The sequence below is a fragment of the Oncorhynchus mykiss genome, chromosome 23 (assembly GCF_013265735.2).
Source record: "Oncorhynchus mykiss isolate Arlee chromosome 23, USDA_OmykA_1.1, whole genome shotgun sequence".
In the NCBI taxonomy this organism is placed as follows: Eukaryota; Metazoa; Chordata; class Actinopteri; order Salmoniformes; family Salmonidae; genus Oncorhynchus; species Oncorhynchus mykiss.
The window spans coordinates 49,309,503-49,326,031 of NC_048587.1; the positions used below are offsets into that span (position 1 = coordinate 49,309,503).

Genomic DNA, 16,529 nt, shown 5'->3' on the forward strand with positions numbered 1-16,529 from the left:
AGCAAAATAAATAAATACCAGTATGGGGATGAGGTAGAAAGATAGATGGGCTGTTTACAGATGGGCTATGTACAGGTGCAGTGATCTGTGAGCTGCTCTGATAGCTGGTGCTTAAAGCTAGTGAGGGAGATGTGAGTCTCCAGCTTCAGAGATTTTTGCAGTTCGTTCCAGTCATGGGCAGCAGAGAACTGGAAGGAAAGATGACCAAAGGAGGAATTGGCTTTGGGGGTGACCAGTAAGATATACCTGCTGGAGCGTGGGCTACGAGTGAGTGCTGCTATGGTGACCAGTGAGCTGAGATAAGGCGGGGATTTACCTAGCAGAGACTTGTAGATAACCTGTAGCCAGTTGGTTTGGCGACGAGTATGACGCCAACCAACGAGAGCTTACAGGTCGCAATGGTGGGTAGTGTTTGGGGCTTTGGTGACAAAACGGATGGCACTGTGATAGACTGCATCCAGTTTGTTGAGTAGAGTGTTGGAGGCTATTTTATAGATGACATCACCAAAGTCGAGGATCGGTAGGCTGGTCAGTTTTACGAGGGTATGTTTGGCAGCATGAGTGAAGGATGCTTTGTTGCGATAAAGGAAGCCGGTTCTAGATTTAATTTTGGATTGGAGAAGCTTAATGTGAGTCTGGAAGGAGAGTTTACAGTCTAACCAGACACCCAGGTATTTGTAGTTGTCCACATATTCTTAGTCAGAGCTGTCCAGATTAGTGATGCTAGACGGGCGAGCAGGTAGGGGCAGTGATCGGTTGAATATCATGCATTTAGTTTTACTTGCGTTTAAGAGCAGTTGGAGGCCACGGAAGGAGACGGGCGAGCAGGTGGGGGCAGTGATCGGTTGAATAGCATGCATTTAGTTTTACTTGCGTTTAGAGTTGTCTGGCATTGAAGCTCGTCTGGAGGTTAGTTAACACAGTGTCCAAAGAGGGGCCAGAAGTATACAGAATGGTGTCGTCTACATAGAGGTGGATCAGAGAATCACCACCAGCAAGAGCAACAGAAAATAGAGTCGGCCTGAGAATTAAACCCTATGGCACACCCATAGAGACTACCAGAGGTCCGGACAACAGGCCCTCCGATTTGACACACTGAACTCTATCAGAGAAGTAGTTGGTATACCAGGCGCGGCAATCATTTGAGAAACCAAGGCTGTCGAGTCTGCCAATAAGAATGTTGTGATTGACAAAGTTGAAAGCCTTGGCCAGGTCAATGAATACGGCTGCACAGTAATGTCTCTTATCGATGGCAATTATGATGTCGTTTAGGACCTTGAGCGTGGTTGAGGTGCACCCATGACCAGCTCTGAAACCAGATTGCATAGCGGAGAAGGTACAGTGGGATTCGAAATGGCCGGTAATCTGTTTGTTAACTTGGCTTTCGAAGACCTTAGAAAGACAGGGTAGGATATATATAGGTCTATAGCAGTTTGGGTTTAGAGTGTCACCCCCTTTGAAGAGGGGGGTGACCGCGGCAGCTTTCCAATCTTTGGGAATCTCAGACGATACGAAAGAGAGGTTGAACAGGCTAGTAATAGGGGTTGCAACAATTTCGGCAGGTAATTTTAGAAAGAGAGGGTCCAGATTGTCTAGCCCGGCTGATTTGTATGGGTCCTGAATATGCAGCTCTTTCAGAACATCAGCTATCTGATTTTGGTGAAGGAGAAATGGTGGGGGCTTTGGCGGGTTGCTCTGGAGGGTGCCGGGCAGTTGACCGGGGTAGGGGTTACCAGGTGGAAAGCATGGCCAGCCGTAGAGAAATGCTTATTGAAATTCTCAATTATTGTGGATATATCGGTGGTAACAGTGTTTCCTAGCCTCAGAGCAGTGGGCAGCTGGGAGGAGGTGCTCTAATTCTCCATGGACTTTACAGTGTCCAATAACCTTTTTGAGTTAGTACTACAGGATGCAAATTTCTGTTCGAAAAAGCTAGCCTTAGCTTTTCTAACTACCTGTGTATATTGGTTCCTAACTTCCCTGAAAAGTTGCACATCATGGGGTCTATTCGATGCTAATGCAGAACGCCACAGGATGTTTTTGTGCTGGTCAAGGGCAGACAGGTCTGGAGTGAACCAAGGACTATATCTATTCCTAGTTCTACATTTGTTGAGGGGGGCATGCTTATTTAAGATGGCGAGGAAGGCACTTTTAAAGAAAAGCCAGGCATCATCTACTGATGGGATGAGGTCAATGTCATTCCAGGATACCCCGGCCAGGTCGATTAGAAAGGCCTGCTCGCAGAAGTGTTTTAGAGTGCGTTTGACAGTAATGAGGGGTGGTCGTTTGGTCGCAGACCCATTACAGATGCAGGCAATGAGGCAGTGATCGCTGAGATCTTTTTTGAAAACAGCAGAGGTGTATTTGGAGGGCGAGTTAGTTAGGATGACATCTATGAGGGTGCCCGTGTTTACTGATTTGGTGTTGTACCTGGTAGGCTCATTGATAATTTGTGTGAGATTGAGGGCATCAAGCTTAGATTGTAGGATAGCCGGGGTGTTAAGAATGTCCCAGTTTAGGTCACTAAACTGGCAGGCTTTCTTTGCAGTAGATTGCAACACCACCCACTTTGGCAGTTCTATCTTGGCGGAAAATGTTATTGTTAGCGATGGAGATTTCATGTATTTGGCTAAGGTGTATGTAAACTTCCGACTTCAACTGTTGCTATTTTTAAAGCAAAACATAGTAAGTTCATTGGTGTTTCAGTTAAATCCACCAGAAAATACATATAAAATATTACAACAAATATTATGATTAAAGTCAAATATATTTTCAGGTCTCTCCAGAGATGTTCGATCGGGTTCATGTCCGAGCTCTGGCTGGGCCACTCAAGGACATTCATAGACTTGTCCCGAAGCCACTCCTGCATTGTCTTCACTGTGTACTTAGGGTCATTGTCCTGTTGGAAGGTGAACCTTCGCCCCTGAGCGCTCTGGAGCTGGTTTTCATCATGGATCTCTCTGTGCTTAGCTCCGTTCACCTTTCCCGCATGCTGACTTTTCTCCCATTCCCTGCTGCTGAAAAACATCCCCACATCATGATGCTGCCACCTAATTCTTCACCGTAGGAATGGTATTGGCCAAGTGATGAGCAATGCCTTGTTTCCTCCAGACGTGAAGCTTGGCATTCAGGCCAAACAGTTCAATCTTGGTTTCATCAGACCAGAGAATGTTGTTATTGTGACCCACATGACCACACAGCGAGGAAGAGCTGTGACTCACTGGTCTGGACAGGAAGCTATTTAACAAAGCAATATTCACTCAGGAATTGAGCGGACGCATCGATTGGTCCTGTAAAATGTTTTTTCCCCTAGGGGGTTGAGACGTCTCATTGTTTGGATTTGAAAATCCAACAGTTGTATTGGAAGGGGCGGCGCTCGTGGGCTGTGTGTGGCTCTGCCTGTGGGTGTTTGAGTGAGAAAGACACACAGGAGAACCAACCAGTAAAACCACAGACCCCTTAATAATCAACACGTCGTACCAAAAACATAAAGACAAATTTTCCAGGCTCTGAAGTCAGGAGGATTTCGAGTAACGTGTCAGTGAATTGCAGGAAAAAGATTCAATCCAATGTCCATAAACTAATTATCATCACATTGTGTATCAATACATTGTGCAGTGCTAGCTGCGTTACTACAGATCCTGGTTCAAAAAGACCCATGAGGTGACGTACAATTGGCCCAGCGTAGTCTGGGTTAAGGGAGGGTTGGCTGGCCGGGATGTCCTTGTCCCATCGCGCTATAGCGACTCCTGTGGCAGGCCGGGCGCATGCACGCTGACACGGTTGCCAGGTGTACAGTGTTTCCTCCGACACATTGGTGCGTCTGACTTCCGGGTTAAGCGTGCATTGTGTCAAGAAGCAGTGCGTCTTGGCGGGGCTGTGTTTGGGAGGATGTACGGGAGTTGCAGCGATGGGGCAAGACTTTAACTACCAATTGGATGTGATGAAAAAGGGGGTAAAAATAAATAAGTAAATAAACATAACAAATAAATAAATCATATAAAAAAATATATATGAAAAAGATTCCCTCCGATGTCCATTAACTAATTATCAACACATCGGACCAAAAACATAAAGACCATCTTTCCAGACTCTGAAGTCAGGAGGACTTTGAGTTAGGTGACAGCCAATTGCATGATGAATGAAATGTTCATGCAGACGCTATAGCTGGTTGGACTTTTTGCCCATTTATTAGCAGCAAAATTCAAAAACATTAATTGCAACAATTCCATGCAGGCAGATGTAATTAGTAGGTTCTCCATACCTGTGCCAAAGATAGTGGATTTTAAAGATAATGCCAAAAGGCATTTTACCACTGGATAAAAAAAATCACAGTTCCGGTCTACTAAGGAGGTGGCTCTCCCATACGCACCAATGCGATAGCAGCTGGGTCTGGTCTACTTAGTTCTCCAACTCACCACAGATTAATCAGAAAAAAGGCCCTATGAAATGTATTGCTTTCTCTATTGTCTCTGCCTGTGCCATAGAGCCCCACAGTGGAGGTGTCATAATACCCATAACACCTAGCGGTCAAACAGGGAAATGGTTCCAATCGTATTTCCGCCATTAAGTTTTCCCATATGGGATTTTAGAAACACTTCAAATAAGGGCTGTGTTTCATGTAGGCTTACCCTGATGTGACGTTTTGATATCCGTGTAAATCTCTCTCAAACAAGGTGTCTTTTATCAATATATCCGGCTGTGCAGACAGACTTATTTGCCATTCCTTTTGCCTCATCCCTCTCAACCATACAATTTTTCAATTCCTCATCAATCCATGGGGATTTAACAGTTTTACAGTCCTTTTCTTAATGAGTGCTTGCTTACTAGTAACTGGGATAAGACATTTCATAAATATGTAAAGTGCAGCATCTGGTTGCTCCTCACTACACACCACAGACCAGCAAATATTCTTTACGTCAACAACATAGGAATCACTGCATGACCTCAGCCCAGCCTTTGGAACTTTGGAACTTTGCTTTCCTAGATATGGCTACTATATTGTGATCATTAAGATGGGATCAATACATGTTGATAATTTAATTCCTGTGCTGTTTCTAACTACTCTGGTAGGTTAACTGATAACCTGAACAAGGTTGCAAATACTAGTTACAGTTTGAAGTTTTTTTTGTTTGTGGGCAGCATAATGAAAGCCAGTTAAAATTTAAATCATGCAGAAAATATACCTCTCTATTGATATCACATACATTATCAAGCATTTCACACATGTTATCTAAATACTGACTGTTAGCACTTGGTGGTCTATAGCAGCTTCCAGCGAGACAATGGTTGGGATTAACTGACCTGGGCTTGGGTAATTGATATGTCATTGGAATGTTTGCTCACGAGTATAATTCATTGGCTGATCCCTCCTGATGACCTGAATGGAATTATGTGATCCTTCCTTAAAGCACAGGAAGTCCCACCATGTTGACTACTTCAAAACTGTGAAAGTTCTCAATGGTGCTGCCCAATCTAAAACGGGCTTTTGGGCACTAGAGTTCTCTATCTATGTTTATTGCCTTTGCATCCCTACTTCCTGGTCACCTGTGTGCCTATGGGCTACAGGTGACCAGTGACCCATGACCCATGCCCCATGCCTCTAGTGTAGGCCTACTAGACTGCCGACAGATAAAATATAGACAACACAACTTCTGACTCAAACTCCAATCAATCAAACTAGAGGGTTGGGGGGGGGGGGGGGGGGGGGGGACAGCCTTATCCCTTATTGATTTAATAAGCATATGCAACAGTGAACAATTGGTCGAATACTTAGAAGCCATTTTGGCCTACTTATGTGGATGTTATGTTGAGGCCCGTGCATTGGCAGAGACAAACCGCTAGGTGGTGTGAAAGTCAAACGATCTAATGCCAGAGGCACTGTCTGGCACTGAATCAAATTATACAAATTTCACAAACATGTTTCTTCTTCTATGCATGCCTTCATATCATCTATCAAGATCTGTCAATCAAGAGATGAATGGTTGGTAAGGGGTTGGACTGGGTTTTGGGTCGAGTATAATTGAGAAAAATCATTCCCTTGGTCCCTTCATCTTCCCTCCACCTTCATTTTGTCCTGACTAAATGAAGTCATGAGAGATGCTGCTGCTGCTGTTCCAGATGTTTTGAAAGCCTCTACTGATCCCTTACACATCCCTCACCACAGCCAAGAAGGTTGTTATAGTGACCAGGTGGAATCACAAGCACAGTGTGCAGGCTATCAGCCAACATGTAGGTTGAGTGAATTTATTCAGGAGGCAGAATACTGTGTGTGGGCTATTCACCTTTACAGTGGAACAGAACACTGTTTGGTACCCTGAGAGTATAACAAAACCGTGCAGAGCAAACATTTCATACAGTAGTTTTTATTCTAACAATTTCCTGCATGTTCATATAAACTAAAATACTTTTGAAAAAAGAAAAAGGAAAATAACATGTACAGTAGACTTTATTCACTAAGTATTGAGATTAAGATGTATGTGAGTTAATATGTTGGATTCAAGTGCAACCTTATACTGGTGGGGTGTGACATGGTTAAATTGCCATGCCGTTTGCTGATGGATGGCCAGTGTAATATCTGTCTGACAGCCTACATTAGATTAGCATGAGAAGATATTAGATAATCTGTCCCCATCTGCTCCCACTTGGTTTTTGACAGAATGGTAGGGGAATTCATATTTTAGGATTACTTACTTAACAGGCAATGCTAATTTTAATCTTCTCATGGATCAGTCAGTAGATGTTTCTTTTGATTATTTGTTAATAACATTTCTCAATGTTCAATGTTATTATATAAATTAAAGTCATACATCATTTAGCACTGACTACCACCATTTAAGACTATAGGGCAGGGGATGGTCAGGGGCAAGAACACGGGTATATATCATTTGCAGACTGCAAATTGACAACAAGAATCCCAAACAGATATAGCATTTGACAAAAACAGAATCATTTCAAACCTTTATTACATTGGGATAAGATCCCAAATGCCTCTATTTATGCGTGGGAATACTTGAGAACAGATTTCCTAAATTAAAATCACTTTCAGCTGATTAGCTGGTGATTTTACAGTCTTTTATGTCCAACAACGAAAATGCATATTTTTTAAAGAACAGAAAACTTGGGGGACCTAATAAAATCATTGGGGAAATGCCTATAGAGAACCTTGCTATAGGGAATATCAATACGTGGTGTATGTGTGTGTGTGTGTGTGTGTGTGCACGCGAGTTTGAGGGGGAGCGAGAGAGAGAGAGAGAGATAGAGAGAGAGAGAGAGAGATGCGTAAAACACTTGCTGCTATAGTATAAGGGCGGTACAGTTGCCAATGCCTATTTGCACGCATCAGCCAGTGAAGACGGATATAAATAGTAGGCTAACGGTTAATTAGTTAGGTAAGGAATTCGAGAGGGGCCTGGCTGTGAGAATTTGATACACGGACAGGTAACTCAAGCATTGCTGATTCTCGGTGTATCCAGTCCATATATAAGTCCTCATCGGCTGACATCAGTCACCACAAAGCCTTACATCCTCTGCTTTGGACACCGGCAAGGCGAGACAATCAAAGCGGTGAGCAGGATAAAACACTATTGGAGTTTTTGGTGTGACGTGTGCGTGCTGTAACTTTGCCGACCGAGATATGTTTAGGTAGCCCAGTGCGGCCCAGGTGATACGGAGGAAGTTTCAGGTTAATTTACCTGGCTGACCCTCTCTTAGGTAATTTTTCTCGGGAATTTGTGTTTTTAACGGAATTTGGTTTAAAGGTTTTCGCTAAATAGCCCAGACTATTCCTAATCAATTTGGCAGACGCCATTATGCATATGCATGCAGATGTGTTGTTGCGTGTTCATCGATTGCCTTTTTGCCAGATAATTTCAAATCGGCTAAATCAGAGGAATCAGATCCAGCAGCCAGATTACGACAAAACAGACAGAACAGGGACATAGACATATGTAGATTAACAGAGTAAGGAGAGGAAAGAAGCTGACAGAACGAACTAAAACTGTACTTTTAGAAGTCATCACCTGGGAGGGAGGGAAAGGGACATATAGGTAGGTTTAAACGGTTGTGTTGTTCAATTCATGGCAGTGTTGTTGGTTCTGGTTACTTAAGATTGATTCATTTGAGAAAGATTCTGAAGAAATTGATTTGTAACATTGCATAGTTGATTAATTTTGTATCAATGCATTATTATTAGCCTACTGTACACCCTTGTGTAATCCAGCTGCTTTTTTCCATTCATTAAGGAATATGAATGCAGTCAGGATTACTGACTCATATTCTCAAAATGAAGAGACTGGATTTGACCGTTTAAATAGCCCTGGTGTGTGTGTGTGTGTGTGTGTGTGAATAATTTTCGATGTTCCTCTGTCCTACAGGATTAATATGTCACTCACTTCTATCCTTTCCGCGGAGGATATTGAGAATGCCGTTAAGGAGTTTCAAGGTAGGTCTTACTTCAGGAGGCAGGACTACCTGAGAAAAGGGAGAGAGTATTGAGAAAGAGAGAGAGAGCGAGAATGAGAGGAAAACAGAGAGACGAGAGAGATGGTCAGATTCTAACAGACAGTTATCAAGTACTGTAGGAGTTATTGTTAGGTGAAGTGCTTCCTACTCAGTAGTAGTCTGACAGTAGTCCACAAACTATTGCAGTAGAATTTAGCATCCTGAGGATCGGTTTACTCTACGTGCTGGGGTGAAGAGGACTGTACCAGTTTAGGAAGAGTGTATGTGTGCCAGCCTATAAAGGGAGACATTTCCAGTCTGGACTGCAGCCACGCTACCTAAGCTCCTCAGCAAGTCAATCTTGCCTGAACTCTAACCTGTGTGTATATGTTTGTGTGTGTTTGTGTGCACTCACATGCTGTGTGCCTACTGTCTGTGTGTGCATGCATTGGTGCATTTATGGGTGCATGGGTTCCAGCGGTGGCTGGTGGCACTTTAAAAGGACGGGTCATAGTAATGGCTGGAATGGAATTAATGGAATGGTATCAAACACATCAAACACCTGGTTTCCATGTGTTTGATACCATTCAATTTACTCCATTCCAGCTCATTATTATGAGCTGTCCTCCCCTCACCAGCCTCCTCTGACATGTTCTCTCTTACTCCATTCAGCCCCAGACTCCTTCAGCTTCAAGAAGTTTTTCCAGCTGTGTGGCCTGACCTCCAAGTCTCCCAAAGAAGTCAAAGATGTCTTCCAGATCCTTGACGATGACAACAGTGGCTACATCGAGGAGTCAGAGCTCAAGTATGACATTTGGAGTAATCCTTTAGAAGGAGGGACACTTGTGACCAATTTCCTGTGTAATGATAAAATAGGAATGCAAATTACATAGTCGTTTTACTGACACCTTTATTTAATTACATGGTCATTTTACTGACATATTTATTTAATTACATGGTCATTTTACTGACACCTTTATTTAATTACATGGTCATTTTACTGACATATTTATTTAATTACATGGTCGTTTTACTGACATCGTAATACATTCAGTTGGCTGTATGTCGCACTGGGGGGATTCAAAACTACAACTGTGCCAATTAGCAGATGCTTTTATCCATAACAACTCACAGTACAGTGAATACATACCATACATTTTTACTAGAGGTCGACCGATTAATCGGAATAGCCGATTAATTAAGGCTGATTTCAAGTTTTCATAACATTCGTAAATCTGTATTTTTGGACACCGATTTGGCCGATTTATTATTATTATTTTTTTACACCTTTATTTAATCTTCATTTAACTAGGCAAGTCAGTTAAGAATACATTCTTATTTTCAATGACGGCCTAGGAACGGTGTGTTAACTGCCTCGTTCATGGGCAGAACGACAGATGTTTACCTTGTCAGCTCGGGGAATTCAATCTTGCAACCTTACAGTTAACTAGTCCAACGCTCTAACCACCTGCACTCCACGAGGAGACTGCCTGTTATGCGAATGCAGTAAGCCAAGGTAAATTGCTGGCTAGCATTAAACTTATCTTATAAAAAACAATCAATCAATCATAATCACTAGTTAACTACACATGGTTGATGATATTACTAGTTTATCTAGCGTGTCCTGCATTGCATATAATCGATGCGGTGCATATCGTTGCTCCAATGTGTACCTAACCATGAAGATCAATGCCTTTCTTAAAATCAATACACAGAAGTATATATTTTTAAACCTGCATATTTAGCTAAAATAAATCCAGGTTAGCAGGCAATATTAACTAGGTGAAATTGAGTCACTTCTCTTGCGTTCATTGCACGCAGAGTCAGTGTATATGCAACAGTTTGGGCCGCCTAATTTGCCAGAATTTTACGTAATTATGACGTAACATTGAAGGTTGTGCAATGTAACAGGAATATTTAGACTTAGGGATGCCACCCGTTAGATAAAATACGGAACGGTTCCATATTTCACTGAAAGAATAAACGTCTTGTTTTCGAGATGATAGTTTCCGGATTTGACCATATTAATGACCTAAGACTCGTATTTCTGTGTGTTATCATGTTATAACTATGTCTATGATTTGATAGAGCAGTCTGACTGAGCGGTGGTAGGCACCACCGCTCAGTCAGTCATTATTACAAAAAAATAAAAAATGTCAGATTAATCGGTATCTGCTTTTTTTGGTCCTCCAATAATTGGTATCGCAGTTGAAAAATCACAACGGTCAACCTCTAATTTTTTACTAAGCGTATGTGATTCCTGTGGGAATTGAACCCATGACATTGGCATTTTGCCAGCAGCACACTCTTATAACCTGAGCCACACAGGACCACCAACTATGCGGGCAGCAACCTGCTGAGCCATCAGAACCACAGAGAGCATTTCTAAATGTATGCTGTGTGACAGGAGACTTCATATTATTTAATACAATGAGCTATTTTTGTTGTTGCAAGTGCAACGAATGCCAATGAGATCAAATTGTCCAATCCAACTGCCCTGTCATTTTAATGAAAGGCTACCATTATTACTTTTTCTTAATAAAATCCATGGGTAAGAAAACAAGTATAATTGTTATATTTGCATTATATAATGTGCTGTCTACATTAAATAAATGTGCCAGCCAGCAGAATTTTGGACACCAACTGTATGACCCAAGTACAGTTGAGTTCATGGACAGATGCAGTATAGCAGAGATTTTACTCAATTGACTGTCCCTCATCTTCTATGACAATGCATATAAAAAACACTCGTTAGGAAGCTGTCAAGAAACCAGGCTGAACATTTTTACAAAGCTGGCGAGAGACCAGGCTGAACATTTTTACAAAGCTGCCGAGAAACCAGGCTGAACATTGTTACAAAGCTGGAGAGCAACCAGGCTGAGCATTGTTATAAAGCTGGCTAGAGACCAGGCTGAACATTTTTACAAAGCTGCCGAGAAACCAGGCTGAACATTGTTACAAAGCTGGAGAGCAACCAGGCTGAGCATTGTTATAAAGCTGGCTAGAGACCAGGCTGAACATTTTTACAAAGCTGGAGAGAGACCAGGCTGAACATTGTTACAAAGTTGGCAAGAGACCAGGCTGAACATTGTTACAAACCTGGCAAGAGACCAGGGTGAACATTGTTACAAACCTGGCAAGAGACCAGGGTGAACATTGTTACAAAGCTGGCGAGAGACCAGGCTGAACATTGTTACAAAGCTGCAGAGAGACCAGACAGAACATTGTGCCAGGGAGTTTATCATTTGATGTTTTGGCTATATAACCTAGCTATATTACTTTCAATCCTTGTTTAAGTTGAGCCAAATAACCTTTATGCCAGAAGGGCTGTCCTGGAAAACAAGTTGTGTGTGTGAGCACGTGACAGATGCATGGTATGTATGTGTAAGGCTCACAAAATGATTGTATATGTGTTTGTATTCTGATTGTATGTATGTGTGTGTATGTGTGTGTGTACTCCCCTAGGTTCTTCCTGCAACGGTTTGTTCCCGGGGCGCGGACGCTGACGGACGCTGAGTGCAAAGGCTTCCTGTCTGCGGCTGATGATGACAACGACGGCAAGATCGGAGTAGAAGGTGAGTCGCTCTCTGTAATCGCCTGCAGGCTGGGTTATTATCATGAGCCAGTTGGTAAGGCTGTTAGCATTTCCTTGTATCAAATAGTTTAAAGTTCTTTCTTAGTATTCTGCCATCCTGTCCAGTATGGCAGAATACTATTGAATCTAAGCCAAGCATGCCGATGGTCGGGTCTCTCTTCATATTTATGGCATTGCATGGCCGTGTGTATTTTGTAGTATGAGATTAACGTTATGCTCTTTGGAGTTGTAATCTGCCCTGACACCTGTCAACACACATGTATGGCTTTGAAGGGCCAGCCCAGGATAGACAGAATAGAATAGGTAGAGTGTAGGTTTTACAGACAGCAGATGTTTCAGGTCATTAGGAAGGCTTTGGGACAGGCCTGGTAGAGTTTAGAGTAGCATGTGTTTTGAGGGTGACAAGAACAGATTGTGGAGTTCAATTGCTCTTAATGGCAATCCCTGTTGGTCTTCTTGCCAAGCAGAGATCCATAAGTCACAGCTTCCAGCAGACCTTGGTTTTAAATGGTATTCGAAACCTTTCATATACTTTTAGCGTTTGATTGAGCCTACCTGGAGTGCCAGATGGGTGACGTTTGCATTTTTGGGTCTATTCCATTGATTACAATAAAGCAGACAATTCAGACAACCCTAAACATTATTCTCTGGTTACAAACCAACTATTTGGTTCAGGGTAATTTTGGTCCTTTTTTCCCCACTTTCCCTCTATTGATGGAATAATGAACCAAAAGGTTGTGTAAGCGTTTGGGTGTTTGTATTACCTAAGGTTTGTTGTTATACTTTATCCAACATCTTTTGAACATGGGGGCGAATTGATTCTGTGAAAGATACTTATGTACAGTGGCATGCGAAACTATTCACCACCTTGGCATTTTTCCTATTTTGTTGCCTTACAACCTGGAATTAAAATAGATTTTTGGGGGGGTTGTATAATGTGATTTACACAACACTTTGAAGATGCAAAATATTTTTTAGTGTGAAAAAAACAAGAAATAACACAAAAAAATGAAAACTTGAGTGTGCATAACTATTCACCCCCCCCCCCCCCCCCCCCCCCCCCCCCCCACACAAAGTTAATACTTTGTAGAGACACCTTTTGCAGCAATTACAGCTGCAGGTCTCTTGGGGAATGTCTCCATAAGCTTGGCACATCTAGCCACTGGGATCAAAACTGCTCCAGCTTCTTCAAGTTTGATGGGTTCCGCTGGTGTACAGCAATCTTTAAGTCATAGCACAGATTCTCAATTGGATTGAGGTCTGGGCTTTGACTAGGCCATTCCAAGACATTTAAATGTTTCCCCTTAAACCACTTGAGTGTTGCTTCAGCAGTATGCTTAGTGTCATTGTCCTGCTGGAAGGTGAACTTCCATCCCAGTCTCAATCTCTGCAAGACTGAAACAGGTTTCCCTCAAGAATTTCCCTGTATTTAGCACCATCCATCAATCCTTCAATTCTGACCAGTTTCTCAGTCCCTGCCGATGAAAAACATCCCCAGAGCATGATGCTGCCACCACCATGTTTCTTTGTGGGGATGGTGTTCTCGGGGTGATGAGGGGTGTTGGGTTTGCGCCATACATAGCGCTTTCCTTGATGGCCAAAAAGCTCAATTTTAGTCTCATCTGACCAGAGTACCTTCTTCCATATGTTTGGTGAGTCTCCCACATGCCTTTTGGCGAACACCAAATATGTTTGCTTCTTTTTTTCTTTAAGCAATGGCTTTTTTCTAGACACTCTTCATGTAAAGCCCAGGTCTGTGGAATGTACGGCTTAAAGTGGTCCTATGGACAGATACTCCAATCGTAGCTGTGGAGTTTTGCAGCACCTTCAGGGTTATCTTTGGTCTCTTTGTTGTCTCTCTGATTAATGCCCTCCTTGCCTGGTCCGTGACTTTTGGTGGGCGGCCCTCTCTTGGCATGTTTGTTGTGGTGCCATATTCTTTCATTTTTTAGTAATGGGTTTAATGGTGCTCTGTGGGATGTTCAAAGTTTCTGATATTTTTTTATAACCCAACCCTGATCTGTATTTTCCACAACTTTTTCCCTGACCTGTTTGGAGAGCTCCTTGGTCTGTTCCGCTTGCTTAGTGGTGTTGCAGACTCTGTAAGGCAACAAAATAGGAAAAACGCGAAGAGGAGTGAATACTTTTGCAAGGCACTGAATGTGTATGGTGGTATGCACAAATAAAAGTAAGGCATGTGATACAGTGCATTCAAAACTATTCAGACACCTTGACCTTTTCCACATTTTGTTATGTTACAGCTTTATTCTAAAATGGATACAATTATTTTTCCCCTTGTCAATCTACAGACAATAAGAAGGCTTCCATTAATCAAAATCATTGCGACACGTGTAATGGAAACGTCAGATATTGGAGACATTTTCTAAAGATGGTCAACATTTTTACCTGTTGTTTTACCTGTTGGACAGGAGTGGATTTTTATTTTTTCTGACTGTCTTTATTGCCACAAATTATGACGGAAATGATGTGATGTTTGCCGAATACATTTGAAGGTACGCGGGGCACGGAATGTAACTATGAAGCTCCACTTCACACTCATTGGTGTAAAGTCCTGAAGTAAAAATACTTACAAGCACTTTTTAAATATTTTTGGGGGTATTATACTTTACTATACATTTCTTTGACAACTTTTACTTCACTACATTCCTAAAGAAAATAATGTAGTAAAAAAGTACTCGTTACATTTTTTATGCTTAGCAGGACAGGAAAATGGTCCAATTCACACACTTATCGGGAGAACACGTGGTCATCTGTAGTCGGCTTTGCTTAATATAAATCATTTGAAATTATTTATAATTGTACTTTTACTTGTAATATGTAAGTATATTTGATAAATTACATTTACTTTTGATACTTAAGTATATTTAGAACCAAATACTTTTAGACTTTTACTCAAGTAGCATTTTACTGGGTGACTTTAACTTTTACTTGAGTAACTTTCAACTGTTTCCACCACTGGAAACACTTCAACCACTACATTTTTATTCAACACATCTTTTTTTAGGTGTGACGTCATTATGTCCAACTGTTTTTTATTGACACAAAATAATTAAATGGAAACGTACTTTAGCAGGCAATTGTTGTTTCTATTTTCTATAATTCCTAAATGTCGACCAAAAAAATCCACGCCCCTACATTTTTTTAAGGTATATGTGACCGAGAGATGCATATCTGTTTTCCCGGTCATGTGAAATCCATAGGTTAGTGCCTAATGAATTTATTTCAATTAACTGATTTCTTTATATGAACTGTAACTCAGTCAAATCTTTTAAATTGTTGCGTGTTGTGTTTAGATTTTTGCTCAGTGTAGTTGAACATATTATTACTCCAACCTTGTGAAAGTGACAAACTGACATGTTTTCGTTTTCATCAAATACAACTTTATATTCGAAGGAGTGCCATTGATTTGAAGGCCTGCACATGTGCATTTCGGCATGAGACGACTGTTAGACCCAATGACATGTTTCTGCACATGCGTTTAGCTAGCCAACGTCGCCATGACATTGCCTAAAAGTGTGATTGGGGATTTCTATTGGAGAAGCAGTTTCTGCCTATCTTCATACTGTACTGTCTTTGATAACAAAGTTCATGTCCATTCTAGTATACCAATTCTTAATTCTATGGGCTGTTTATTGAAGTGATTACATAAATAACCAACGCTTGCGGAGTACTGCTCTGATCTAATCTCAGAATGTTCTTGGTTCTTATCCAGAATTAGAACTAATCTCACAATGGTTTTTGCATTCTAATTCTATGGTTTCTCTCCCGCCACAGAATTCCTGATCATGGTCCAGTCCTGAGAGATCCATGGGCGCAGAGAGAGCAGCAGGTGTTCGTTCTCCTCTCCTTCCTCCAGCTTCCAGCCTCCAGTCTACTTCCTCAAGCCTACAGCAGCATCCATTCCTGGAAATTTGATTTTCTCTGTCCTGCTTGAATTGTACCCTTCAAGTTAGATTTTTGTCAGAGCCCCTCTCGATTCAATTACATTTTGAATCCATGAGACCATTTTTTTGCCTTTTGATTAAGTTCTAGAAGGTTGTATAGCTGTGTCGCTCCATGTTTCCTTCCAATGCACACCACATTGTCTATCAAAGAAATGAATAAACACATTGTAACTTATTGTGGTGAATTGCATTGCTTTTTTTTTCAAACACAACTCCTGAACATTTCAAACACAACTCCTGAACATTTACATCTGTTAAATGACTGTCTCGTAACCATACAACAGATGCCATGTAAGGAAGTGTTGTATGTTACACTTATCCCTCAAGAGAGTGCATTATCCTATTGTCCTGTAATTGATTTAACATAGCTTTTGTGCTAATCCACACTGGAAATCAATTTAATGCACTATTACTTTATGTTACGTAGTGTTGCCTAAAATGTAAAGAGCTGCTATGTTAGTTGTAACATTGTGTAACACAGTTCTGTCCATCCAAATCACAATATGAATACACTACAGCTTGTATGA

At 41.6% G+C, this 16,529-nt stretch overlaps 1 protein-coding gene across 1 annotated transcript; it reads left to right on the forward strand.

Moving 5' to 3' along the window:
* The first annotated feature begins 7,248 nt into the window (after positions 1-7,248).
* Positions 7,249-16,529, forward strand: LOC110502917 (parvalbumin, thymic CPV3). Its single transcript, XM_021581262.2, has 5 exons — positions 7,249-7,566; positions 8,376-8,443; positions 9,115-9,247; positions 11,908-12,017; positions 15,833-16,529. The coding sequence occupies exons 2-5, from the start codon at positions 8,383-8,385 to the stop codon at positions 15,856-15,858; spliced, it is 330 nt and encodes a 109-aa protein (XP_021436937.1). The 5' UTR covers positions 7,249-7,566; positions 8,376-8,382; the 3' UTR covers positions 15,859-16,529.

Excerpts from the sequence above, each read along its gene's own strand:
- LOC110502917 (XM_021581262.2), top strand. The coding sequence starts at position 8,383 with ATGTCACTCACTTCTATCCTTTCCGCGGAGGATATTGAGAATGCCGTT. Across the intron at positions 9,248-11,907 it reads ATCGAGGAGTCAGAGCTCAA|GTTCTTCCTGCAACGGTTTG; the intron begins GTATGACATTTG and ends GTACTCCCCTAG. Across the intron at positions 12,018-15,832 it reads CGGCAAGATCGGAGTAGAAG|AATTCCTGATCATGGTCCAG; the intron begins GTGAGTCGCTCT and ends CTCCCGCCACAG.